Raw genomic sequence first — 26,833 nt, 5'->3', positions numbered from 1 at the left:
TTTTGCTTCTCTGCTAAAATCCGCATTTTGAAAAAGAGGTTAACAAAGATACTCCAGCGGGGTTTTAGGAATTCTGTTTGCAAAAATAAAATGTGTTGTAAAGAATGGAGGATGGAGGCTGAATCTAACTAAGTACACCTGAACATCTTGCAGATCACGCTGTATGCATCCCGAAGCAGTGGCTTAACAAATAAAAAGTTGTGGGTGGAATTGTTTCCTTTATCCACGCTATTCATTTTCTCCATAAGGGGATTTATACATATAGGAGGTGATTAGAATGCATGATAGCACAGATCACATCTGCCAAATGATAAACTCTAGCCACCTTTATGAAATATTTTCCCAGTAAGCCACTTAAGTTCACGGAACAAAAAAGCTTTTTTTCTTTAATAAGTTAAAAAAACAAACTGCTTCATATATTAATAAATGCACACATGTCACTATGATAAAAAAAATTCGTGGTGGCACCTGGCTCATTCTACAAATATTTTTTCTAGTTACCTTGTTGTTTTGTACTCTATTAAGCTATAATCAGAATTGTTACTATCTGTTATTAGGAGACTATATTATGGTTTGTCCTCAGCCAAATGGCATGCTTTTAACTGTTAAAAAATCCACAGTAATGTCAGGTATTTACCAATCTCAAAGAGCATAACCCTATTTTTAAATCTAAACCTGTTTTAACTTCTGTCACTTGAATAAAACAGACATTGAATTCTTTGCTATTTTACAAATGTTGTTATCCCTTTCGGCCTAGGTATGCTTGTGTTTGAAGGATTTAAGGAAGAGTTCCATAAGCCTAGATCTTCAGCTGACTTTCGTTTTTCTATAGTTTTGGGGCTGAAGTTAAGAAGGGGGTAATATCAGAGTTGGCAATATTTTCTTGAGTTATTAATTTTTAAATTTCACATTCAAAAGAAATGGCAGTGGCCTCAGCACAGATCATTTCTTTTGACAGAATGGAAAGGGGAAGAAACTCATAAATATTTTCAAAACCTCCCCAGTATGGCACACCGTGACTGGTGATCAATGGATCCTCATGCTTTGATATGTTACAGCGGGAACTTTCAGAAATGACTTACTGGGTTGTACATCTGATTGAACAACTGCTCAGCTTGCTACATTGCAAAGTTGGGGAGGCATTGAGGCACAGACAGGGAAAGAAGGAAAGATCCAGAAAAACAGCATTAGCTCAACAAATCCAGTGCATTCGCACAGACGAGTTGGTCGTTAAAAAAGAAGAAATTTCAGTTTCTAAACATTCCACAGTGAAAGTGAGATGCTCTAGGGAAATACAAATGTTGACTTTGGCTCCTAAAAAAGAATAGCTGGAATAAGAAATTTAAGGTTTGTGTTACTTTCCCTTTCTCAAGTTAAATAACCCATGAAATAAAGAAAGCTGTCCACTTTTGATGATACATGAAGTGCTGGCCTCCAGCAATGAATCAGAAGAAGTACTTTTGGCCAAGTCTGCAATTTATTACCTGAACTTCAAAGATGGTAATAATAAAAGATTAATTAAATCTTATCATTGAATTTATAGCTCTTCTTTTATATTAACACAAGCCTGAATTTTCTATTCGGTCTATCTTCAGAAAAATACAGATTAGCAAACAGCAGGTTAGCAATAGCAAAGTATTAGTCAGACTTTACTGGATTAACTTAAATGGGAAAAGAAAAAAAATTTAAATCATTAGGACCAAAATGCAGTATTATCCATTGCCTATTACCAGTTTCTACTGTTGTCTCCGGATTAATAGAAAATATAATTTTCAAAGATATTCTATTATGTTCCCCAAGTGCTTTAGAATCTGTAATGTTTTCTTGTCTATTTTGTGTTGAAGATTTAAATTTTTGTGGATTTCAATGTGCTGAATATTATTTTAAACAGCACTCTCAGGTTATATTTTCTAAATACCTGCACTATTTATCTGGGGCTCAATGTCAAGGTGTAGAAGGTGAAACATTATAGAAACTATTACTTTGCTTTAAGCTAAGACACACTTTTTAAGAGCCTCTATTACTTTTTCCTTCAACTTGAATGAAGTAAATGACAATGTTATCATGGTTTAAAGAAACTCCCTCCTCAGGTATAATATTAATTGAAAAATTACTAAAGAGCATAAATCACATTTTGAATTGCCATTGCTTCTCAATTGATTTCTAATCACATAGGGTAAATTTACTCCCCCATTCTGAAGCTCAAATACTCTTTTGAAAGACAAAATGATCAATACATCAATTATCAGCCTCTTCTCAACTCTTGGGTGTCTATTTAAGATTGATGAATGCACTTAATTACAAAGCACACTCATAATTTGCAATTATGCATTATTTGGTTAGTATCATTTTATCAGCCTCACTAATATCAGTAAAAATTTCTTCATACATGAACATTTATAAGTAGTGGGATGGAATGTATAAGGGAGTTCCTTTTCTGCCTACAACCATTTGTCATCACAAAGTATTGAAGGCATCTTAAATTAACACAGTATAATAAAGGGTTAAAGTAATCATGTGTCTGAATGTTCTCCACAAACTTTTATGTAAAAACTCCCTTTACCAATGTCAAGCATTGTTTACAAGACAAAAATAAGTTTAAATCACCATTTGGATTTCATTGCCACTGGCAGACAAGGTTTCTGTTCAACAACACACATCTACAATGTTGTGTAGATTTTATAGGAAAAATACCTGGACGCTCACAAACCTTGAGCAAAATTCCATTGGGAATTTTTGGTGTATTTATGACATAATAAAACTATTATGTTTTCAGCTTTCATTTAGTAAACTTTTATATTTAATTCACAAGTCACGTACTCTTTTATTTAAAAAGAGGCCCAGACACACTTAAGCTTTTATAGCTGCTTATTTTTCCATGAGTAAATGATGTGTTTATATGTATATTCATATACTGTTGGCTTATATTTTCAAATATTTCATGTAGATCTCAATTTTTTTAAGGTGATGGGTATTTGAGGTTTTTACGGAACTATTTATTAGCAGAAATTAAAGACTACTGAAAAAATATTTTAAACTTTTGAATTTAGTTAATGCTAGACAGCCAAAAATAACAAAATAGCATTTGCAGGTTAGACATAAATATATTTAAATTATAATTACCCTATTTAAACTCACTGCACTATGCATTTAGGAGATAGTGTAAGCAAAGATTATGTATATACTTAGAAATAATTATCTTTTCATAAATGAAATAGGTCCTTTACAGCAAGACAACCATATTTGTTACTTTAATTCTAGTGACTTGGTAGAATGTTAAAATGCTGTCAAGAATAATGCTACAATGTTTACAGGATTTGGTCTGTGAATTTCAGTGTGTGGTGTCTACCTGCGAGTCAAAGGAAACCACACACTCTGAGTGATCTCAGGGGCAAACCACAGCTATGTTGAAAGAAACTATACTGAACTGCATAAATGTTGATTTATTAAACTAGTCAAGTCATTACATGGAAAGTATAAGCATCAATATGTGAATCTCTTCCTTTTAATTACTAGTGGATTTCAAATTCCCATAGATGATTTACACTAAAAAGGAGGGTGTCAAGCATGTACCTATAGAAATAATAAATGGAGCCCCCTGATCTCCATAACAATGGCTCATCAGAGTAGGTGGAGGACATCTTTCATGCCCAGGTCTATTTGAGGCCGTCTTTCTTCTCGACTCAGCACACTGTGACTAAGGCAAAATAGTGCAGGGAATGGTCATAAGGAGCCAATGAATTTCTCTCTTTCACAAAGCTAGCTTAGAGCCTCCCTTATGATCACAAAACTTTTATTAAATAAAAAATATTTTTCATAAGTTCATCCCTTAATATGCATATCATAGACAACACTTTGTAGAGCACATTTATATAGATCAGGAATGTACGTCATATACCCAATACATCATAGCCAAGTCAATCTCCATTTAAACACCCTCAAATGGGCAACTTAAATTCTTTTATTTATTGTTCAAGATTTCTGCTTAACTAAATATTGCTTGAAATAAGTGAGATGATGAGTGGATTGGGAAATATATTTTGCAATATAGAGATTTTCTTGCTGTTTTGTTATTAAAGGATTTGATATGTGTATTTATCTTTTTCTGTATTAGCAAGTAGACTTTCTTAGTGTGAAATTTGTCATGACAATTTCCTAAAAATCTCTGTAAAGTGAATACCATATAGTAACATTTCAGTTATATATTGCATCATACAAAATAGTATATTAAATTTTAAGATATCTAGAGTAATTCCTTCACAGATATGTGATTCCTTCACATCCTTGACCATCCATGTCATATTTTTCATAACTTTAGCCAATAAATCCCCATCCCAGTATGTGCTATGAATTATACATAGTCAAATTGTATTATATGCTTTGATTGTTTAGATTCTTATCATCTCTTTTGAATAAGTTTATGAGTTGTCAAAGGGAAACAAAATGCTTAAACTCATAATGTTATGAGTTTTATGTGAACAATGAGTGCAGACATACCAAACAACACAGGGAAAAAGTCAAAGTAACAATGCATGACTGGAAATGCACTCCACAAAAATGTCTGGGTCAGAGAAAACATGTTAATGCCGCCATGTAAATATCCTATCTCTTTTCCAAAGCCTTCTATCTACAACAAGCTTTCTTAGACAGTAAGGCCATTTTGTTCAAATATAAATAGTCATTCTACAGAGATGGGACTTGACAATTTTGGTGAACTTCTAGAAATTTAACAATGTCAGAAAAGCTTTTTGCAAAGTTCTAATACAAAAAAATGACCTACATCTGAAAGTAGCAAAAGTTTATTAACATCTATGTGGCTTCTGGATTCTGTGATTTGTTGAAAACATTTCTATTTTTCTTTGTTGATAGTTGAGATTTGCCCAGAGAGTAATGGCTGGTTTTTATAATATTTTTAACTTCTGCTACTATTTTCACCTATTTTTCAAGTTTTTCTTAAACAGGAAACCTAAGATAATTTTTCAGGTTTACAGACAGATTTGATAGACTTCTTAGCAATAAAGTTAAGAGTATTTAATTAATTCTTTTATCAGCAGACAGCAACAGATAAGACGTTTGTTTCTTTTTAAAAATGTCTCTTCCTGTTCCATTTTATAAATTCGTTTTTAAATGAGCATGATTTTTTTTCTTAGACTTCGCTTACCTTTTTTAACTGTGCTTCCAATTTGCTACATTCCTCTTTCTTTTGTTCGATGGCTATTTCTAGAGATTTTAATTTGGAATCCCTTTTCAGCCCTGCAGAGGCTAATGAAGACGCATGTTCTTTGAGGTCAATTAAACTAGACTGAAAGAGAAAGAATATGAGTGAGTAAAACATTGAAATTTCTACTAGCAATGTCTTCAATTTGAACACACTGATTCTATACATAGCAATAAAGTGTGTAGTAGACAGAAAGGGTAAATATAATCTTACTAAGGTAACAATAGTCAGCTCTGGTCAGGAAATTAAAGTTGGCCAGCTTACAGAACGAGTAGGATCTAATTGCTGTAGAATCAAATGTGACCAAATGATTTGGTCAGTAAATGCATGTATCAAGTCTCAAAGTCATGCTAATAATGTAAGTCCCAAAGTGGTCTTTACATGTCATAGCAAAACAGACACCCTGAACCTTCCATTTACATTTATTGCTGTCAGACTATGCAGACTCTGAGACAAATATGAAAGAAAATACTGGCTTTAATGCATCCGCTCCCAAGATCAAGTCAAATATAAAAGAAGCCCCCTATTACATTTTTATCAAATTCCATTTCTTTAACAGATAAATGATCAATGGTTTTACAAACATCTTCTGGAAAATCAAACATAAAATTATTTTAAAATTTAGAGTAAACTTCATGTTCGCGTCCTTTGCGATCTAGATTTGACAGATATGATGAATCTTTCCAACTCAGACATGAGGTTACCTAAATTGTTCCAGTCACTAATCATGTCCAGAAACCAACAGGTTCCACATATAGTTTGAATTCCAAAAACTACAGAAATAAATATCTTGCATATATCACTGAACATAACTTTGCAACCTAAAAGAACAATGTTTGTCATCAAATATGAAATAGCAATATCTAACTATGTGACTCAAATGTACAGGTTTTACCCCAAAACAGACTCCATGTATTTCCTTCTTACTCATTCGCATCACCTAAGAAGATACTAAAGACACAATGGTCTCTCTGTAAATGATGTTGGCTAATAATTTACACTGGGTTGCTTCATGGACACTGGAATGACCTTGATGATAAAAGTCACCAGCATCCAGCAAGGTGCTTCTAAAGCCCTCTGAGGAACAGGTGAGCCATTCTCATTCTTCACATCAGGAAACTGAGGCTCACAAGAGCTGAGCATCTTGTCAAAGGTCACTTAGCTAGTAAAGGCAGATACAGGTCTCAAACCCAGGTCTTCAGTTCCGATTTCAATGACCTTCGTCATATCATTCCCACAGAAATAACAAAGGATATTATAATCCAGTCACTTTGTCATAGTGAAGACATATCATCATGCCAATTAAATTATAAGCTCCCTGCTGATGGCAACTGCATATTGTTTTCCTTTATAAATTTTAAATTGCCAGATGCAATAGCCAGTTTTAGTCAACTTGGCTAGGCTCTAATCCCCAGTTATTAATCTGGGAGTTGCTAATAGAAGGCATTTTGTAGGCATGACTAAAATCTACCATCAGTTGACTTTAAGTAAAGGAGATTATCCTCAGTATTCTGCGTGGGCCTAATCCCATCAATTGAGAGGCCTATGAGCAGAATTCAGGTTTCCCTGAAGAAGAACAAATTCCACCTATTGATTGCAGCATCAGCTTCTGTCTAAGACCGCCCAGTCGGCTTTTGCTGATGGCCTGTTCTGTGAATTTTGAATTTGCCTAGACTCTGTAACTGTGTAAGCCAATTCCTTATGATAAAGTTCTTAATCTGTAGAAAATGTTTAGCGTGGTTCTGTTTTTCTTGCAGAACCCTGACTGACACACCCAGCCCAGTGCCAAGCACATCATGCAGAAACAACAAATGTTTACCAAAATGTCTATCTGAAAGTCATACGATGTTGACATTATTTACAAAACTACTTTCACTTACAGCTTATGCTCCACCACTTCATCAAGATCTCTTTTCATTAGAAGTATATACATTGATTTTAAGATGCAAACCGACAAATAACACTTGCAACCGGTGAAGAATGCTATAAACAAAGTCAAAGCTTCCATATCTTCTGTCGCATACAAACGACAGTCATCACAGATCCTCCAACTCAGAATCAGCAGTGAAAGCTAGGAAGAGAACTCCATTCTTTATTTTCATAACAAAGAAATAAGCTCCTTTCTAAAAAACAAGTAGGTTTAAATTTTAGGAAATACGGATTTTGTTTCTGGGTTTCCTCGAAACTCCTCTTACTCATCCATTCTTTTCCTTCTTCATCTAGATTCCTAATTTATTCAGGACTGTAGTTTGTGTGGAATTATCGGTACCACATGAGTGAGGAAATACTGCAGAGCTAGGAGATAGACAACTGTGCTGTGGTACCGTCCAGCAGGGTGAAAGGCCTATAACAGCTCTAAAGAAGATGGACAGTTACAGCAGACAAAAGTAAGTGTGAAGGGGCCAATTGCAGGCAATCTCCATGTATCTCAGAGTTGTGAGGATTAAATAAAATAATGTGTAATTACTGCTTCTCATACTTCTCCACCAAACTATCCCCAAGAAAACTGAGAGGGTTACAGGGATCCCTTGAAGAATGGGGGAATAGCCCAAAGCATCCTCTTCATAACCCCAAAGCAAGAATTTCTTTAACATATAAGATTTTACTTTAAAAACACAGGTGGCATTTATATTCTGTATTCATGTTTGCTATGGTATAAAAATACAGCTGTAAATTATTTACTATAATGTAAAAATAATATGCCAGAAGAGCAGCCACATTTAAGCTCTACCTTGGGGTCCAGCATGGTACCACATCTCCTAATCTGAGAGTATTGGGTGGTCCCTTTGAAAAGTACAGATGAATGCAAAGCACTTGACACAAGGAATAGTACATAGCAGACACCCAATAAAGTAGACCTATTATTATTATCATCATCACTGCTGTTGTTATCTCAAGCAAGGGATCATGGGCCTGTGAAAAATATAGAATCCTTTAAGCCATGCAAATGTGGTAAGACCTAAAGAAAAGTTTCAAGGAGCTACATTGTATATGGTTAGCAGAGCTGAGAAGATAGGCATAGGGCATCACAGATGAAGGAAGTTGCAAAAAAAAAAAAATCCTTTAAATTCAGGCAGCTTTACAAAAGAAAGGTTACCACATTCCCCAAGCCTTCATACAGTGCCTCCTACTAAGTCTCCAGTCTCTTGCAGCTTCATTGAATATGGGTTTACGAGGACTATCAATGTGGTTCATTTGTTTTTCCAGACTCACCTCTTTCTCAGTCAGTTCAGCCTGTAAAGCATTGACCTTCTCTTTCAGGTCTTTGTTCTCTTTTCGGAAGGATTCTATCTCTTCTAGTCTTTCCCGATCATCTCTTTCTCGCTGTTCTTTCAAGCGCTCAATTATTCTCTCCTGTAAGGTAATTAACAAAAAAGAAGAGGTGAGAACCCATCAGTGTATATGCCAAAGCATACTGCAAAAGAAAATAAGAGGCAGTACATCTAAGAAATGCCCTACAGGAATCAACACACATAAGAAACTCAAAATTGGATTCGTGGGGAGGCTGTGCATAACAGCACTTGGGAAGGACAACCGATAACAGCTTTTGACTTGTTAATAAAAGTTACTATCACGGGGTTGCAAAGGAACTTAATGTTCAAGTTCTGTGGCTGCTCTTGGTTCATGGTAGTATCCAGCAAATTTCTAGAGCAGCTCTAGAAGAGGGAGCTTCAGACACCAAGACTCCAGACCTACCACAGCCTCGCACAGGAAAGGGGAAGAAGTAGAACATGCCTCTTGGCTCCGCCCTCTTTGCTTAGCCTCTCCATTTGGCATCACAGAGCCTTCACTGGTTTCTGAAGACTGTTCTCTGGCTAGATGGGAATGAAGTGGGGCAGGACCCAAACCCTCCAGGACTTAGAGCTGGTACTCATTGTGAGAACTTGAGACAAAGAATCAGTCCATTGTGTATGTGATTTTCCAGTGTGTCTGAGAATGTTTACTTCTGTGTTTTTTCAATGGTTTCTTGATAGTCAGTAGAGAATCCAAAACACTGGCTGAGTTTGAACAAAGTTCAGCAGCAGCTTTATTTTATTGAGGGCTTACTACATGCTAGGCACTGTGATGTGCTCTCCTCATCAGCCCTCATCCCAAGAACAAGGGCAGATCCAGTGCTCTTGGTGACAGCGTAGAGGTGAGGAAACCCAGAGCTCTGAGAAGCAAGGTGGCCCAGGTCATAAACAGAAGGCCTCCCACATCCCGGGCTCTCTGACTGTCAGCCACACCCATGAGACCACACCGCCACAAACATACACCTGGAGCCATTCAAGGAGGTCTGCCTTTGACTTTCACACTGAAATGAAAACACTGCTTTGTAGACTTGTTTTCCAAAAATAGGGAATGCCTGATATCAAAGTAAGAAACTTAAACACACACACACACACACACACACACATACACACACACACACACGCACACAAAAATTCCATCTGCGTAAAGCCTGAGTTAGATTTCTGAAATTAGTTTGAAATTATCCAACACATATCTAAACTTCCTCTCGGATGGCCATGTTAAAAAATACTGGTGCAACAACTGTGGCCAAGGATCCTGATACTATCTTTTATATTCTTATAATTGCATAGTGCAAGACAATGCCTGATAAATAAGACAACTGTAAAATAGTATTTAATGCAGAGGGAAGTTAGTTTGAACAGTTAGCCTGTGATTTAAGATCCCCCGAGGAAGCAACCGTTCTACCCCACTGACAATAATTTATGTATCTAATGCTTTCGGCGGAGGAGGTAGCTTTACTGTTTTCCAATTATTTAAAAACACTTTAAATGAAATATATTATTATAACAGAGGCGGCAGAAATATAACAAATGAATCTATTAATTGCCTATATTCGTTTCTTCCTGATTCCAGACCTAGTTTACCTACACGTGACAATGGTGAGTGGATGACTACGTGATCTACAAGAGAAGGAAATGGCCACAGTACATGGTCAATCTCTCAAGGGTTTTTAATGATTTCAGCAACTGAGCCCTTGCTGCCTTTTACCTACGCTAAAACCGATTACCCAGCCACCTCTCCATCCCATCCCTTCCACTACATGGCTGTTGGAGTGACATTTCTAAAGCTCCAAAAGGACCTGTCACCTCACTATTTGGAAACCTTCCCAGGAATCCCTCTGGCTGGATCACGTGGCATTTATTCCCACTTAGCAGCCTTCACATGGTTTCACTACTTGATCATCCTCCCAGCCCCACTTTCAAGAGGGCAGCACTAAAATCCTATGAGTCTTTTTGACCCACAGCTGGGCAAATCATCTGGCATACAACAAGCAATTAAAAGAGCTGAAGGAAGGAAGGAGAACTCAATTACGGATCATCTTGGCTTCAAAGAAAAGGTAATAAAATTAAGCAGACATGTTAACAGCCAGAAGGTGTCAGAATCGTTTGGAAAGTAGGTCGATTTGCTCTAAGCACTTGTACTATTGACTGGGCATTGATGACAAAAAAAATCAACAAGCACTATAATGTCTTTAAGTGTTATTGATGATTCAATACTACAAAATATTTCTCCGTCAATCACAAAACCAATTTAACTGTCAGCCGCGCAGGGCCAGATGTCAAAAACATGTGTTAAAAGGCCCTAATATGCCATGATGTACTTGATTAACAACTAACTTGCAGAAATTCCAACAATGTGTTCTTGTTTTAGTCTTATTTGCATTGGCAAGCATTCCTTGTGCACTCATCTGGCTCTGCACAGGTCTAATCTATTTGTGCTTTATCACAGGGTGGGAACTAAATTACAGTGGCCTCCAGCTCCACTATCTGGCTTTCTCAACTGCTTATCTGCTATGTGGCTACAGCAAGGCTTGGCGAGACCAGCTTTATAAATACAGTGGGTTCCGTCTCTTGAGCTTCTGTGTGTCAATCCTAGAACCAAGTCATATTCAATCTTAACTCATGGAGAGGCATTATTCTTTGCACTCTGTTAATAGTTGAATAAGTTCCTGGAAATTAAAAGGAATAACATACTCCCTAGGATGCCATAATCCAGGGGAAATGGTGAATACTGCCTGATGGATTCTTTTCATCAGCCAAAAGACAGCAAATAATTAAATGTACTTAAAAATCCATGAGTTTTTATTAATCATTTTGTTTCACAGCATGCCTTGTTACAGGGGGATTTGTGCAATTAAATGTGGATAAAAATGGGACTTGTGAGCCAACCTCCATTTAAAGAAGATTGTGATGTTGCCAAAAGCAAAAAGATCTTTGAGTTTTAGTCTTATTCTATCACCTGTGAGCTACGTGGCCTTGGGATAGTCCAGAGGAGGCAGCAAAGTCTCCAGAAGGACAGCTTAGACAGGGTGGAAATGGCTTCCAGGAGCGGTGGGTTGAGAAGTTAGCATGTGCTATGATTAATTAATGATGTCTCTCTAGGCCCAGAAATGGGGGATGATGCTGTACATGTCAATATTTTTATTTCTGGGCAAGTCATTTCACCTCATTGAGCCCATTTCCCATCTTAAAATGGAAGAGCATAGATTTAGTGTTTCTCAAATTGTAGCCTTCTGACCACTTGGATCAGAACCCTTCGGTATATTTAAAAATCAGAGGTTCCTGGGCTCCACAGCAGAGCAGCTGAATCAGAATCTCTAGGAAATAGGACCCAGGAAACTGTATTTTAAGAAACCTCCTGGATGATAAGATTATTTGGATACACACAAAGGTTTGATGCATACTGGAATACTTAAAATAAATCTTCTATTATTTGTCCTAAGATAGAGAACCTTGCCAGTTCCTATCCAACGGTTTTATCTGTGCTTTTCAAATACACTAGGCATTCTGATTTTGGCACCTTTAAAAAAATTCCCTCCACATCCATTGCTCTATGTTTGCTTTTATTCTTCATCGCTATGAAAAGTTAAAAAACAGATGCAAACAGAGTTTGGAAATAAATAGCTCACAAAGCTGGTACACAGAGCTCTTTTGTTTGACTTGAGCATCATAATTTTTAAAAATCTGAACTTGAATGTTTTGAAGTAGACCAGGGACCTGCAGCTTACCATAGCCACCAGTATTCCCTACTACACTTCAGCAAAGCCACATCCCTCATTTTTGTTCCCTCCCTGGCCCTTCTAGTCATTTAAGTTCTCAACTCCTCATCTGTGGTCCAATTCAGATGCCATGAGCCTGAGATTGCAGATCAGCAAACTGAATAATTCATTGTCAAGGGAGTTCCAGGACAGCATGAAACTTAGAGGTCAGCTAATAAAAATGTGTATTTTGAAGATGAGGTACTGAGACCCTGAGAGAAGAGGCTTGCCCAGGTGATGCAACTATCAAGCGGTAAAGACAGTTCAAGGGGCCAGACTCCCACAGACCTCAGATTCCTTCCCAGACACCCGCTCAGCCTCAAAGGAAGTACTTAAATAAAGGGAGTAGTTTCAGATTTGGGAATTACTTTGGGATTTAAGCTAGAATAAATCAAATCTTAATAGGGTCCAGAAAAAAAATAAAAAATCCTGCCAAGAATTCATGACATGAAAAATTATATGGTATATGTTTACTTCTGTGAATTTTAAGAAAGAAGTCAAGAGGTAGAAATGGGGTGATATCATACAACCCAAATATGCTAAATGAACACATAAGCATTAATAGTTTTTGAACAAACATCCCCTCATTCCAATTTTACAGATAAAACTAGTACAGAGAGCTCTGGAAATAAATTATTAAAAGATGAAAGGAGACTATCTTTCCCCAAAAAAGTCATCTTATTAAATAGTCTTATAAGCTTTCAAGTAAAACCTTATAATTCTTATAATTTAATCCTGAAGTTATAATCTTTCAAAGTTTAAATTGTTACAGGATTTATAACTTTATTAAACAGCAACTGTTTCTCCTCCATGGATTTTTTTAACGAAATTAATTTGGAAATACATACTAAATATGATGTCAAATAAGGTAACTCAATGTCAAAATGTACATTCTTTTTCTTACAAAAGCCTCATTTTAATTGTTTGCTGTATTTTATTTTATTTACATTCTGGGATACATGTGCACGATGTGTAGGTTTGTTACATAGGTAAACGTGTGTAATGGTGGTTTGCTGCACCTATCAACCCATCACCTAGGTATTAAGCCCAGCATGCATTAGCTATTTTTCCTAATGCTCTCCCTCCCCCCACCCATCCCAACAGGCCCTAGTATGTGTTGTTCCCTTCCCTGTGTCCATGTGTTCGCATTGTTCAGCTCCCACTTATAAGTGAGAACAGGTAGTGTTTAGTTTTCTGTTCCTGCATTAGTTTGCTGACATTAATGGCATCCAGCTCCATCCATGTCCCTGCAAATAACATGATCTCATTCCTTTTCATGGCTGCATAGTATTCCATGGTATATATGTACCACATTTTCTTTATTCAGTCTATCATTGATGGACATTTGGGTTGGTTCCGTGTCTTTGCTATTGTGAATAGCACTGCAATGAACATATGCATGCATGTATCTTTATAAGAGAATGATTTATATTCCTTTGGGTATATACCTAGTAATGGGATTGCTGAGTCAAATGGTATTTATTGTTCTAGGTCTTTGAGGAATTGCTGCACTGTCTTCCACAATGGTTGAACTAATTTAGATTCCCACCAAGAGTGTAAAAGCATTCCTTTTTCTCCCTAGCCTCGCCAGCATCTGTTGTTTCTTGACTTTTTAATAATTGTCATTCTGACTGGCATGAGATGGTATCTCACTGTGGTTTTGATTTGCATTTCTCTAATGATCAGTGATGTTGAGCTCTTTTTCTTGTGTGTTGGCTGCATAAATGTCTTCTTTTGAGAAGTGTCTGTTCATGTCTTTTGACCACTTTTTAATGGGGTCATTTGTTTGTTTCTTGTAAACTTGTTTAAGTTCCTTGCATATTCTGGATATTAGACCTTTGTCAGATGGATAGATTGCAAAAATTTTTCTCCCATTCTGTAGGTTGTCTGTTCGCTCTGATGATAGTTTCTTTCGCTGTGCAAAAGCTCTTTGGTCTAATTAGATCCTATCTGTCAATTTTTGCTTTTGTTCCAATTGCTTTAGACATTTTCATCATGAAATCTTTGCCTGTGCCTATGTTCTGAAGGGTATTGTCTAGATTTTCTTCTAGAGTTTTTATAGTTCTGGGTTTTACATTTAAATCTTACAATTTTTAATAGGACCATGAAGACTAGCCCTAGAGTCATGGGTCTTTTTGTAGCTTCCTTTTTTTTCTTTTTTCTTTTTTAATAACTTTTTAATTTAACTCCAAAAATATGCTTACCCATCTTTTTAGAGCTCCTAGGTTTTTATCATAGAGCCTTGGTTCTCAGACTAGAGTTTACATCACGATGACTTGGGGAACTTGCTAAAGTTCAGATTCCCAGGCCCTATGAGGTTCTGATTTGGTAGGTATAGATGGGGCCTAACAATACAGACTTTCAACAGGAACTTCCTGGTAATTCTGAAGTAACAGAAGAGAAGCCTTCTTTAGGATACACTGGCCTAGGAAACCCATGGGCATTTAATCTAATTCCTCCATTCATCAAATGGGAAATTTGAGGCCCTGAGAGAGACAATTATTTGCCAGGCTCACCCAGTTAATTAATGGCTCCCCAGTTAATTAGTGGCATAGGTGGGACTGGCCCCTAGGTCTCCTTCCAATTACTTCATTACCCCAGAGTTTATAGGCTACTGTAAGAGGGAATATAGGAGATAATGCTATTACTCTAGTAGGGCATCCCAGAGGAGTACCCCCACAACATCCCATGCATGTGTGGACAAATCCTGCAAAGTGATGCAGGATCAAAAATGATGAGAAAGATGAGGAAAAAGAACATAATAAAATCTACTCCCACACTTAAAAAGTTAACATTTCTTTTCTTGGTTTCAAGCTAAATTTGAAAATAATGCCAATAACATGGGCCTAAAAACTGTGCCAGCACATTCCATGTCCAACCAACAAACAAGCCGTCCCTCCTGAGAATCCCTAGAGAACTTTACCTGCACTGGCTTTTTGATACTCAGGAAGTGTTGGAGGAGAGGAGAGAGCATATGCCAACTCAACTCCAGGGTCTGATACCTACAATAGGTGCCCAGAGAATGAATGAACTAATTTAGTCAGAATGAAATGGACTAGAAATCATTTTAAAGGTAAGTAAACATCAGAATGAGCTGTTTGCCTAAAGGATTTTATTTATTCATTCATTCTTTTATTCAAATTAATCCCCTTAAATGTAAATCAGAAGGAAACCCTCAGGATGGCATCCCATCCCCTTCAACGTAGAAGCCGATTTTTAAAAATCTTGTCTCACAAGGGCCTGTGAAATCTGCTGCCCTTCCTCTCACCCACACCCTTGTACTTGCTCTCCCCTCTGCCAGGGCTTTCTCCCTCCACAAGGGCTCCTGGCTCACCACTCACTTACTTCAAGTGTTTCCTTAAATGTCACCTTCTCAGCAAGCTCCTACCTGGCCATTCTACTCCAGCACTCCCTGTACCCCTCCCCGCCTTCTTTTCTTTTATAGAAAATATTACCCTGTGGAATCCTAGGTATGTCACTTATTTATTGTCTATCTCCCCATCACCTCCACTAGAGTCTAAACTCCATTAGAGCCAGGATTTTCACCCATTTTCTTCTCTGCTGCATCCCAAGGCTCAAAAGAGACCTGTAACATGATGGGGGCTCACTCCGCCAGTATCCAATACTGAGTGAGCATCCCTGATGCAGGTTATGCTGGGCACAGGGAATGGAAAGATAACACACACATAGGATATGTTTCTTGGGTTTGGAGTCTAGCAGGAAAGAGAAATTAAGAACAGATAAATGAACAATTAAGAATGTGACATGAGCTCTGGGGAGTTTATGGTGTTCCTGAGACATAATGGGGATACCTAGGAGGTGTCCCTAAGGAAATGATAAAATAATAATAATAGTGATAACATTACATCTACTGTTCTAAACACATTCCATATTTTCATGCATTTTCTCCTCAACATAATCCACTGAGGTGGCTACTATTATTACCCTCTTTTACAAATGAAGAAACTGAGAGGTTAAGTAATTTGTCCAAAGTAGAAAGTATCAGACCTAGGATTTGATCCCAGGCAGTCTAGTTCCAAAGTCCACATTCTTGACTACTGCACAATACAACTTCTCATGAAGCTGACCTCTCAGAAGAGGAGGAATTAAATTAGCAGAGAGTGAGGAATATCCTCATCTGGGGAATAGCATTTAAGGCAGGAAGGAGTATGGTACACTTGAAAATCTAGAAGCCCCACATAACTAGGGAACAGAGAACCTGGAAAAAGAGAAATGGGGGATGAGGCTGGAAATGAAAGAAAGAACGAGGGAGGGAGCAGGCACACAGAGTGGGGGCTTGCCAGATCAGATGGGAGAAGGGACCCTGGGGGCCAGGTAGAGGATTTCAATTTATGTCATCATAAGAGCAATGGCAAGTTAGTGAAGGTTTTTAAGGAGAGCCAAGAGTGATGTAATCACATTTGCATTTCAGAAAATGCCCCTGACTGGAGTGTGCCAAGTCCACTGAAGAGGGCTTGTGTGGGAAGAACAAGGACCAGCTGGGACTAAAGGTAGTGTTAGCAAAAGAAGAAAAGCAGGCACATTTAAATGCATTTGGATCAACTTTCCCCAACTCTGTTTCCCCATATCGTGATTCCCCAGTTTTTGAGTGCATGCTCACCTTCTCTGACAGAGCTTCCTCTAGCGTTGCCAGTGCAGTATCTGTATTACTGGAATCCGTCTGCAAGGACTTCACTCTGTCTTTCAGGTTGGTCAGTTGCTTGTCTTTATCCCTAAGTTGTTCTTGCAAGTTTTCAATCTAAAAATAAAAATCAATATTTTGATGCATATTTGATTACATATCCTGGGCCAAAATTCCTGAAGTGGCTCTATTAATAAAAAAAGAAAGAAAAAGACCTGAAATGATAGAAATTGTCAGTAGCTTTGACTTAGACTCAAGGCCATTTTGATGAAATCTTCATTTCTCCATTTAGTTCAAGTCTGTATTTAAATGGTGATACAGAGGAGCAGAGCATCTCCCTCCATACAAAGGTAACGCCTCCTGACACATATGTAAGCACTATTATTTCTTCGTATTTCTATCCGTTTTACCAGCCTTTTAGGTCTCAAGTCGATAGGCTTGAACTTGGTACACTGAACCAGGGAAATACTATGCAAGATTAATTCATTGATTAAACAGACATTTACTGGAGAGCCCATTCTGCAGCCAGCACCATATCAGTATACGGCAGATCCCATGTAGCCATTCACTCACTCCTTTATTTCAGTATTAAAGTTTGTGATATGCCAAATGTTGTCAAGTGGCTGTTTCAAAGTAACCACATGAAAAGCCAAGTAGGTTATCACCAGCAGACTGTTAATGGGAAGAACTTGTGATATAAGTCAAATGTAGCAAGTACTAAACACTCCATTTGGCAACTAAGTCATGTGCTGGCAACCAACCAGCCACTTTTATCCACTATCTGCAGCCTGAAATAAACACGCCAAATAGCCGATTATAATGCCTGTCCAGGAGCAGCAGCAAGGACTTTCTCCTGGGCACTGAGGACATTATCATTCATGTTTTTATTCTCTGCTTTCAAACCATGTATTTCTTATCTAAGGATTTAAAAAAGCCCCACTATACAAACAGTTTATTCGTATTAAGGGTTTTAAAATGACAAGGAAAAAAAGCAGTACAACTCTAAGATAAGTCCATTCAAAATATTTGCATTCTGCACCCAGCTTTCTCAGGGAATCATTCCAAAAGTATGTTTCACAATGTACACTCCAACAAATTTTTTGATTACTTGATTCTCTTAGCATGTATCTAGAATGGTAATCCAAATAATAATAGTAATCCCAGTAGTAATGAGGAGGAGGAGATGATTACAATGACAATGGAGGTGGCAGCAGTAGCAGCCTCAAAAATAGCTCTGGATGCAAAGACAATGGCTCTGCTGACCTTCAATCTGGAGGACATGGTCTTGGCTAATTTCTGCAATGGCTACAATGGAAACCCGTAAACTTTGTGGCCTAACAAAGATGAAATTTTTTCTTTCTTTCCTTCCTTTCTTCCAGCCTCCTTCCATCCTTCGTTCGATCTTTCCTTCATTCATTTTTTTTTTCTTCTGCCTTGAGATAGACAGCTTAGAAACTCAGGTTGTAGGTCAAATAATTATTCTTTTCCTTCATCAAAATGTAATGTGTTCCCATCCAGCTGCCACTGTGAAAATTCATTGCCACTCTGTGGAAAACACAGCAATTCAGAAGTACAATTCAGAAGGCATAATCACCTCCAGTCAAAACAAAGGCTTCCTCCCTTCCAGACAAATGTTCACACAAAAATACACACGAGTAAGAATATGGATGGTTATATGTCAGAATGATACTGGTTATGTGGAAGCCAGCAGCTGAGAGGACTGACCCTTGGAGACAGTGTATGTGTTACTTTGAATACACCCATGGATACATTTGTGTACACATGTGTACACAAATCCACAGTGGTTCTGAGTAAACTGATTATACCCACTGGCCCACCCTGGGAGACAGTGCCCTGGGCATAAGAGGAGGACATCAGCCTTGGGGCAGTAGTAGGCAGCAATTTCAAAGGACTTTGGGCACGAGAAACAGAGGCCAAAGGAAAAGTGGCTGTGCACTTATGTCACAATCCCTGGGGCCTCCTCAAATAACCAGAAAGACTAGGGAGACTGAGGATCAGGGTCCTACTGGCATGCAGGTAGGGGTTAAGAGCTAGAGAAATAGGGATGGTGGAGACTGGAGACATGCGATCTGTTTATCTCACATCTGAGAACCCAGCAGAAGAGCCAATGATACTGCAGGCATGACTGACTAACAGAGCTGGAATTAAAGATGCATTTATTGAGCTAGGGATGCACCACTTAAAGAAATGCTACAAAAAGATCACCAAGAATGACTCTTAAGAGAAAAAAATAAGGTACAGAACAGTGTGTAGCATATAATCTCTTGCATAAAATTTGAAACACTTACAAATAGATATATCTGGAAAAAAATCACAAGAAATTTTAACCTTTGTAGGGTAAGGTCTAGGAGGCAGAAGGAAGAAGGAGTTTCTGGTTTTCATCTTTGTACAGTTGTGTAGATTTCTGCTTGAATTTTCTAACCATGTGGGTTTTATTATTTTAAAGTGTCAATCAGGGTTATCCAGCTGGTAAAATTATGGGCCATTTTTGGTTTATATTTATATATAAAATAATAAATACTATACACATGAGTAAATAATAATTTAATAAATAACACAAATGCCTACTTAATACTAAATTGTCCAAGTTGCCAGCAGTTACAGATTGTTGGTATATTTATTTATTTTTTTAATGGGATCTAAATTTTTTTTTTAAATTTTAGGTTTGGGAGTACATGTGAAGGTTTGTTACATAAATAAACACGTGTCAAGGGGGTTTGTTGTACATAACATTACATTGCCCAGGCATTAGGCCCAGTACCCAATAGTTATCTTTTCTGTTTCTCTCCCTCCTCCAACCCTCCCCACTCAAGTGGACCCCAGTATCTGTTGTTCCTTCTTTGTGTTCGTAAGTTCTTATCATTTAGCTCCCACTTATGAGTGAGAACATGTGGTATTTGGTTTTCTGTTTCTGCGTTAGTTTGATAAGGATAATAGCCTTCAGCTCCATCCATGTTCCCACACAAGACATGATCTCATTCTTTTTTATGGCTACATAATATTCCATGGTGTATATGTACCACATTTTCTTTATCCAGTCTGTCATTAATGGGCATTTAGGTTGATTCCATGGTTTTGCTATTGTGAATAGTGCTACAACGAACATTCACATACATGTGTCTTTATGGTAGAATGCTTTATATTCCACTGGGTATATACCCAGTAACAGGATATTGGTATATTTAAACCATGGCCTATTATGCAAGTATTTAAAATCCTGTTTGCATAGCATTGTTAACTAAATGAAACTAGTAGAATCTTTAAAAAGCAGAATGTAAAATAGTATGGCATTAATTTTGTAAAAAGAACAAATTATTGCATAGAACAAAAATGTATATAAGGAATCTACTAAAATGTTTTATTTGGCAATGGGATGACTAATGATTTTACTTCTCCTCTTCATGCTTTTCTGCATCTGCCAGTGTGTTTTCATTGAGTGTAAACAGAATAAAAAGATATTTTAAAACCAACTACAAAATATCAGAATGGTTCTTTAAGTGAGTTTGGAACAATAAGTTTTTGCTTTTTGAAAGGACTCTGCAGGAGAAAATAATCCTTTCATACTCCAAAGATGACTGAATTCTTAAAATTTAAACTTAAAAGACTGGAGAGAATATAAAATTCTGTACCTTTTAAAAAAGTACTGCATAGTTTTCTCATGTTCACAAATTGTTATGACATTTATATGAAAAATGTTGGGAACCTTTTTCTTCAAAGGGTGAGGTTGTGCAAGGTTCAAATAGCAAGAATTGGAAAATAAGCGAATTGAAAACAAGGGTTAGGATGGGAAGCCTTGGGGGTGGAAAGTGAAGGGTTTTTTTGAAAAATTTCATTTTGCAGAAATGGACACCACCTTAGCAACACAGACAACAAAGTATGAGATAGACCTGAGCACAAGGGAGCTAGAGAGAAACCCTCCCCTTGCCTTTGACCTGAGCTGCCTTCTGGTCATGGCTGGGAAGATTCAGAAGGAGCCAGTACTGCTGAAGCAATAGCTGCACCTTCTGGGGCAGAAACCTGGAAAGGGGGTAAGAGAGGAGGAGAGCTCAGACCCTGGAGGTCACTTGACAACCCTAATCCTAACGGCTTTAGCTGACTTCTGAAGCTCTGCCCAATAATTAGTGGGGTCCTTAACTCTGGGCTTGCAAAGCCTGAGATGGGCCAATGTTCAGCAGGGGAGCTTTGTTGTGAATTTCACACAAGTGTAGTCCTCAGCACAAAAGGGGCCATTGACTAACAGCCACAGCCTCCTTGACTCCACATTTGCTCCTCCTTCCATTTGATCTCCATGCTGCAGCCAAAGGTAACCTTCCCAATATACAGCTCTAACTGTATGACTTCCTTCCTTAGAACCCTTCAATGGCTCCCCATTGCCCCCCAAATAAAGCCCAAACTCCCTGATATCACACATGAGGCCCTCCGAGGGATGGTCCATGTGATCTTCTACAATCCCTCAGCCAAGCCTGGCCCTGCCAAATCATTAGTGCTATTCCCTAGCACGAGGATCTCCTTATATCTTCCCTATCTTTGCCTATTTCCTCTTCTTGGAGCCCTCTTTGCACTCCAACTTTTCACCTATTCAAGCTCTACTCAAACCTTTAGATATCAGCACACTCCTTGCCTCCTTCAGGACTCCTTCTCCAACCCCCAAACCAGGGTAAGTCCCCTAATCTGCATTTTTCATACACTATTAAAATTGCTTCCTTACTTATCTATTTCCACAACTTGGCCATGAGCTCAATGAAGACAAGAGCTCTGTTCTACTCACTGTTGTATCTCCAGCTGCAGCACCCAATTGTTGGCAACACCACATATTAGCTTACTGAATGAATGAAAAAAGGAAGGAAGGAATTCTGAAGTGGCTTGTGTAAAAGGAAGAGGCCAGAGTAGGTGACGGCTGAGTCCCTTCAGCTCTGAGATTCTACAAAGAAGTAAAGACGTAATAAAAATTGATGGAGAAAGTCTATACATAGCTTAAAACAGAGGACCTAAAACATATTTAGGCATCGTTACAGTTTCAAATATACCCAAATGTATCTTGCCGGTTGTTTTCATTAAAAAATTCCAAAATTCATTCAGTAATAAAATTTATCTTCTCTCTAAGACTTGTCTCTGGATTTTGTATTACCCACACCTAGAGTATCAGTTAATGTTATAGCTAAAGCAACAGAAACAGCTCAGTCTGATTTAAGCAGAAAAATGGGGAAATTCACAAAACTGCCAGAAAGGCTAGAAAATCAGGGTCAGGGAAAATAGTATAGAATTGTGCCCTAAGTTTTGATGCAAGTGGTCTAGTGCAAACACTGTTGCCCCAACTGCTGAAAACTAGACATGGAGGCTTACAGTACAGTGAGCTCTGTCCCATTCGTTCTGCCTTTGGCCACAGCACCCAACTGTGTTGGCAATACTACGTATTAACTTACTGAATAAACGAAACAAGTGAGAAAGGAAGGAACTCTAACAAGAGTGGCTTCAACTGACCCCTGGACACCACCACTAGCCCTGCGGTCATGCTGCCCCATGACCTTGACTTTGCAGTCCCTGCAGCAGAGAGAGGGTCCTTCAAAATCCCAACATTCCAATGACACTGGGGCAGGTACATCTAATGAGGAAAGCCAAGGTAAGGCATACAGCCCAAATGCAAGGAAGGCTTAGAAACCAAGTGTTAGCAATTTCATCTTCCATAGTGAGATGTTCTTCATAAAATCAGCACAAAGTTCGGAGTCTGGATGGCCAAAAATTATGACCCATATCCACAGCACCTAGGGAGAGTTCCAGTGTTAGCTCTTGAGCCAGCAAACTCCACCATCCTAAAACAATTGCTCTGGACTTTCTTTCTCTCAAGTTCCTACAGGCCGACAAGGTTAAGGTTTGACTCAGACACTTCTCCAAATATGGTCCCTGCAACTCTTTGTTACCAGTCTTTGACAAGATAACTACAGAAATCATGAGTGTGTATATAGCATCCTAATATGCAAGAACATGATCCATGGACCTGTCATCATGAGCAATGTATGGACAAGTTCAGGTGTTGTTGAACCCGTGTCGCATGTGGCTGGAACTGCGCACTGATCGAGTGTACAGTAAGACCACATATTGTTCCATGACAGATTGAAAATTATTTAAAAAAGAAAAGACTTGCTTGGGGAGCATGAATGCACAGGTCTGCCAATCTCTCCCTGTCCCTCAGAGGTACCTTTTGCAGAATGCCAAGGATGCTCCTTGAGTGGAAAAGGCAAGGCTTGTTGCTACTACAGGGCCTACTAAACCATGGATTTAAACACAAAGATTTAAGTCAACCCATTGTATTAATTTTCTACTGTTGCATAACAAATTGCCACAAACTTAGCAGCTTAACAGCATCAGATCAGAAGTCTGGGCATGGCCTGATTGGTTTTTCTGCTGAGGGTCTCACGAAGCTAATATAAAGGGATCAGTTTGGCTAAGTTCCCATCTTGAATCTGGGGTCCTCTTTCAAGCTCATTCAGGTTGTTGGTATTATTCAGCTCCTTGCTGGCTGCTGGCCAAGGTTGCTGTCAGCTTCCAGAGGCTATATACAAAGGCCCTTGCCACATGGTACTTCCCTCCCTCTTTAAAACCAGCAACCAAGCATTTCTCCCATATAAAATCACCCTCCTGCTTGGAATATCTCTGACTTCCCTGTCTCTGACCTGTAGCCCCAGATTTACTGTGCTCATGTGGTTAGGTAGGGCCAACACAGGTAATCTCCCTTTTGATCAACTTAAGGTCAATAGACTAGTGACCTTAATTACATCTGCAAATTTCCTTTTGCATAAAATGTAACCTAAGCATAGACATAACACAAACAGGCACATAATATGGGAACCATTCTAGAATTCTGCTTATTATACCCATATTTTTTCTTTGAAATAAAAACATGTTGGTCTTTTAGATCTCTTAAACAGAGGATTCTGTGAGTGGAATTTATTCAAAATGGAGGAATTATCCACTCTAATAGGATGTGTAACATTTTAATATGGCCAAAAAATAGAATAAAAATTTGAAAACAAACTTTCAGCTTATAAAAAAGTAAGTATTGTATGCAGCAGACCTCCTTCTTCCATTTCTTTTTTTTTTTTTTTTTTGAGATTGAGTCTCACTCTGTTGCCCAGACTGGAGTGTGCAATGGCACGATCTCGGCTTCCCGGGTTCAAGCCATTCTCCTGCTTCAGCCTCCCAAGTAGCTGGGACTATAGGCGTGCACTACCACACCCAGCTAATTTTTGTATTTTTAGTAGAGACGGGGTTTCACCATGTTGACCAGGCTGGTCTCAAACTCAAATCAAGTGATCTGCCTGCCTCGGCCTCCCAAAGTGCTGGGATTAGAGGCACGGGCCCCGCAACCAGCCACCTTCCTCCATTTCTTGAACCGATCTCCATTCTTAAGCAACATAGGTTCCCAGCATTAGGGTCTATTCAGGAAACCTGCTTTAATGAGATGACTATTTAGAAGGCAACATATAGCTGTCTCCAGTCAAAAAGCGGCCTCACAACTTTCAGCTAATATAACAATGTCATGATGATGAGGAGGAGGAGGATGAGAATGATGAAGATGAAGGCCATTATTTATTAAGTGATTCCTACAACCCAGGCACTGTACTAAAAGCTTTCTTTTTGACATTTTATTTTGAGATAATTGAAATTCACATGCAGTTATAAGAAATAATACAAAGAGAGTCCTTTTACTCTTTACCTAGTTTCTGCTAATGGTAACATCTAGAATAATTATAGTAAAATACTATAACCAGGGAATTGACATTGATACAACCCAACGGCCTTATTCATATATCATGAGTTTTTATATGCACTCATGTGCATTTGTGTATTTGTGTGCATCTGTATTTAGTTCTATGCAATTGTACCACATGCGTAGATTTACGTGACCACCACCAAAGTCAAGATACAGAACAAGTCCCACACCACAAAAATCTCTTGCAATGCCCTTTTATAGCTGCACACAAATCCCTCCTGCCTCTGTCCCATCCTTAACCCCTGGCAACCATTAATCTCTTCTACATTTCTATAATTTGATCATTTCACAAATGTTATATAAATAAAGTCGCACAGTATGTAACCTACGGGATTGGCTTTTTTCACTCAGCATAATTCTCTGAAGATCCATCAAAGTTGTTATAGTTAACAACAACTTCTTCCTTTTTATTGCTAAGTAGGTATTCCATGGCATGGATATCCAGGCTTGCTTAAGCATTTACTTGCTGAAGGACATTTCAGTTGTTTTTAGTTTGGGCTGTTACAAATAAACAACTATGAACATTCAAGTATGGGTTTTATTTTTTCGGTGACATAAGTTTTCACTTTTCTGGGACAAATGCTACCAGAGCGCAACTGCTGGGTTGAATGGAAGTTGTAATTTCTATTATATAAGGTACTACTGCACTGTTTCCCAGAGTAGCTTTACCATTTTATTCTCATCAACAGTGTGTGAATGATCTGGCCTCTCTATATCCCCACAAACTTTTGGTGTTATCAGTATTTTTTATTTTGGCAATTCTTATAGGTGTGTAGTGATATATCAATGTAGTTTTACTTTGCATTTACCTAATGGCTAATGATTTTTAACATCTTTTCATGTGCTTATTTGCCATCTGTAAATCTCTTTCAGTAAAATGTCTCTTCAAGTCTTTTGCCAATTTTCTAAGTTTTTTGTTTTACTATTCACGTTGTGACTTCTTTATATACTCTAGGTATTAGTCCTTTGTCAGATACATGGTTTGCAATTATTTCCTCCAAGTCTACGGCTTTCTTTTCATTTTCTTAACAGGTCTTTCACAGAACAAAAGGTCCAATTTATCAGTCTTTCCTTTCATGGATCATGCTTTTGATGTAACTTTCAGGGTTTGTTGCCAGTCCTAAATCATGATGATTTCCTCCTACAGTTTTTCTAACAAATTTGTACTTTCATGTTTTACCTTTAAGTACATAATCTACTTTTTGTTATTTTTTGCATAAGGTGTGAAGTTTAGGTCAATGTTCATTGTGTTGCCTGTAGATATCCAATTGATCCAGCATCATTTGTTTAAAAGGCTATCCTTCCTCCACTGGAAAGCTTTTGCACTTTTGTAAAAAATCACTTAGGCTTATTTGTGTGGCTGTATTTCTGGGTCCTAGTCTGTCCCATTAATCTATATCTCTATCCTTCAATAATATCACATTGTCTTGATTACAGTAACTATATAGTAAGGCTTAATATTAGTAGAGTGAATCTTTTAACCTTATTCTTTTTTCCCCAAGATTGTTTTAGTTATTCGGGGGGTTATGCCTTTTCATAAGAAATGTATAAAAAGTTTGTCTATGTCATCAAAAACCTTTGGTGGGATTGTGATAGGAATCTCATTAAATCTATATAGTGCTATTTGAGCAGAATTGACACCTTTACTATGTTGAGTCTTCCAATTCATTAATACAATACTTATCTCAGTTTGTTTAGGTCTTCTTTAGTTGTGCTCATTAACATTTTATAAGTTTCAGCATACAGATCCTGCATGTTTTCCTAAGTTTACATCTACATATTTTCTTTGGATAACTGTAAACAGTCTTATATTTTTAATTTTATCAATAGCTTCCACATATTCTGTTGTTAGTATATAGATATGTAATTAAACTTTGTATGTTGATCATGCATCCTGAGACCTTAGTGAAGTCACTTACTAGTTCTGGGAGTGAGGTGGGTTGTTTTGTTTCATTTTTTGTCCCTTTTTAAAGATTCCTTGGGATTTGCTATGTGGACAACAATGTCATCTTCAAAAAAGGATGACACTTTTTTCTTTCCTTATTGCAGTGGCTAGGGCTGCATACCAATAGTGAGAATAGATATCTTTGTTTTTATCCTGAATTTACAGGGAATATACTCAGTCTTAAT

General features: G+C 37.8%; 1 protein-coding gene across 5 annotated transcripts in view; it reads right to left on the bottom strand.

Annotated features, from left to right (window-relative positions):
- The window catches only part of ERC2 (ELKS/RAB6-interacting/CAST family member 2), a 987,712-nt gene that overhangs the window by 503,631 nt on the left and 457,248 nt on the right, over positions 1–26,833 (bottom strand). For 3 of the 5 annotated variants that reach the window (XM_030811586.1, XM_030811582.1, XM_030811583.1), the window contains 4 exons: positions 16,891–17,028; positions 8,432–8,572; positions 5,162–5,302; positions 1,083–1,118 (listed from right to left, as the gene is read on the bottom strand). In XM_030811586.1, the coding sequence (XP_030667446.1) occupies positions 1,083–1,118; positions 5,162–5,302; positions 8,432–8,572; positions 16,891–17,028 (456 nt within the window). The remainder of the gene's footprint in view (positions 1–1,082; positions 1,119–5,161; positions 5,303–8,431; positions 8,573–16,890; positions 17,029–26,833) is intronic. The other 2 variants (XM_030811584.1, XM_030811585.1) reach the window with 1 other exon arrangement.

Source organism: Nomascus leucogenys, chromosome 4, assembly GCF_006542625.1.
Source record: "Nomascus leucogenys isolate Asia chromosome 4, Asia_NLE_v1, whole genome shotgun sequence".
Classification (NCBI taxonomy): Eukaryota; Metazoa; Chordata; class Mammalia; order Primates; family Hylobatidae; genus Nomascus; species Nomascus leucogenys.
Note: the sequence above shows the minus strand (reverse complement) of the source record. Positions and strands in the feature narration are given on the sequence as shown.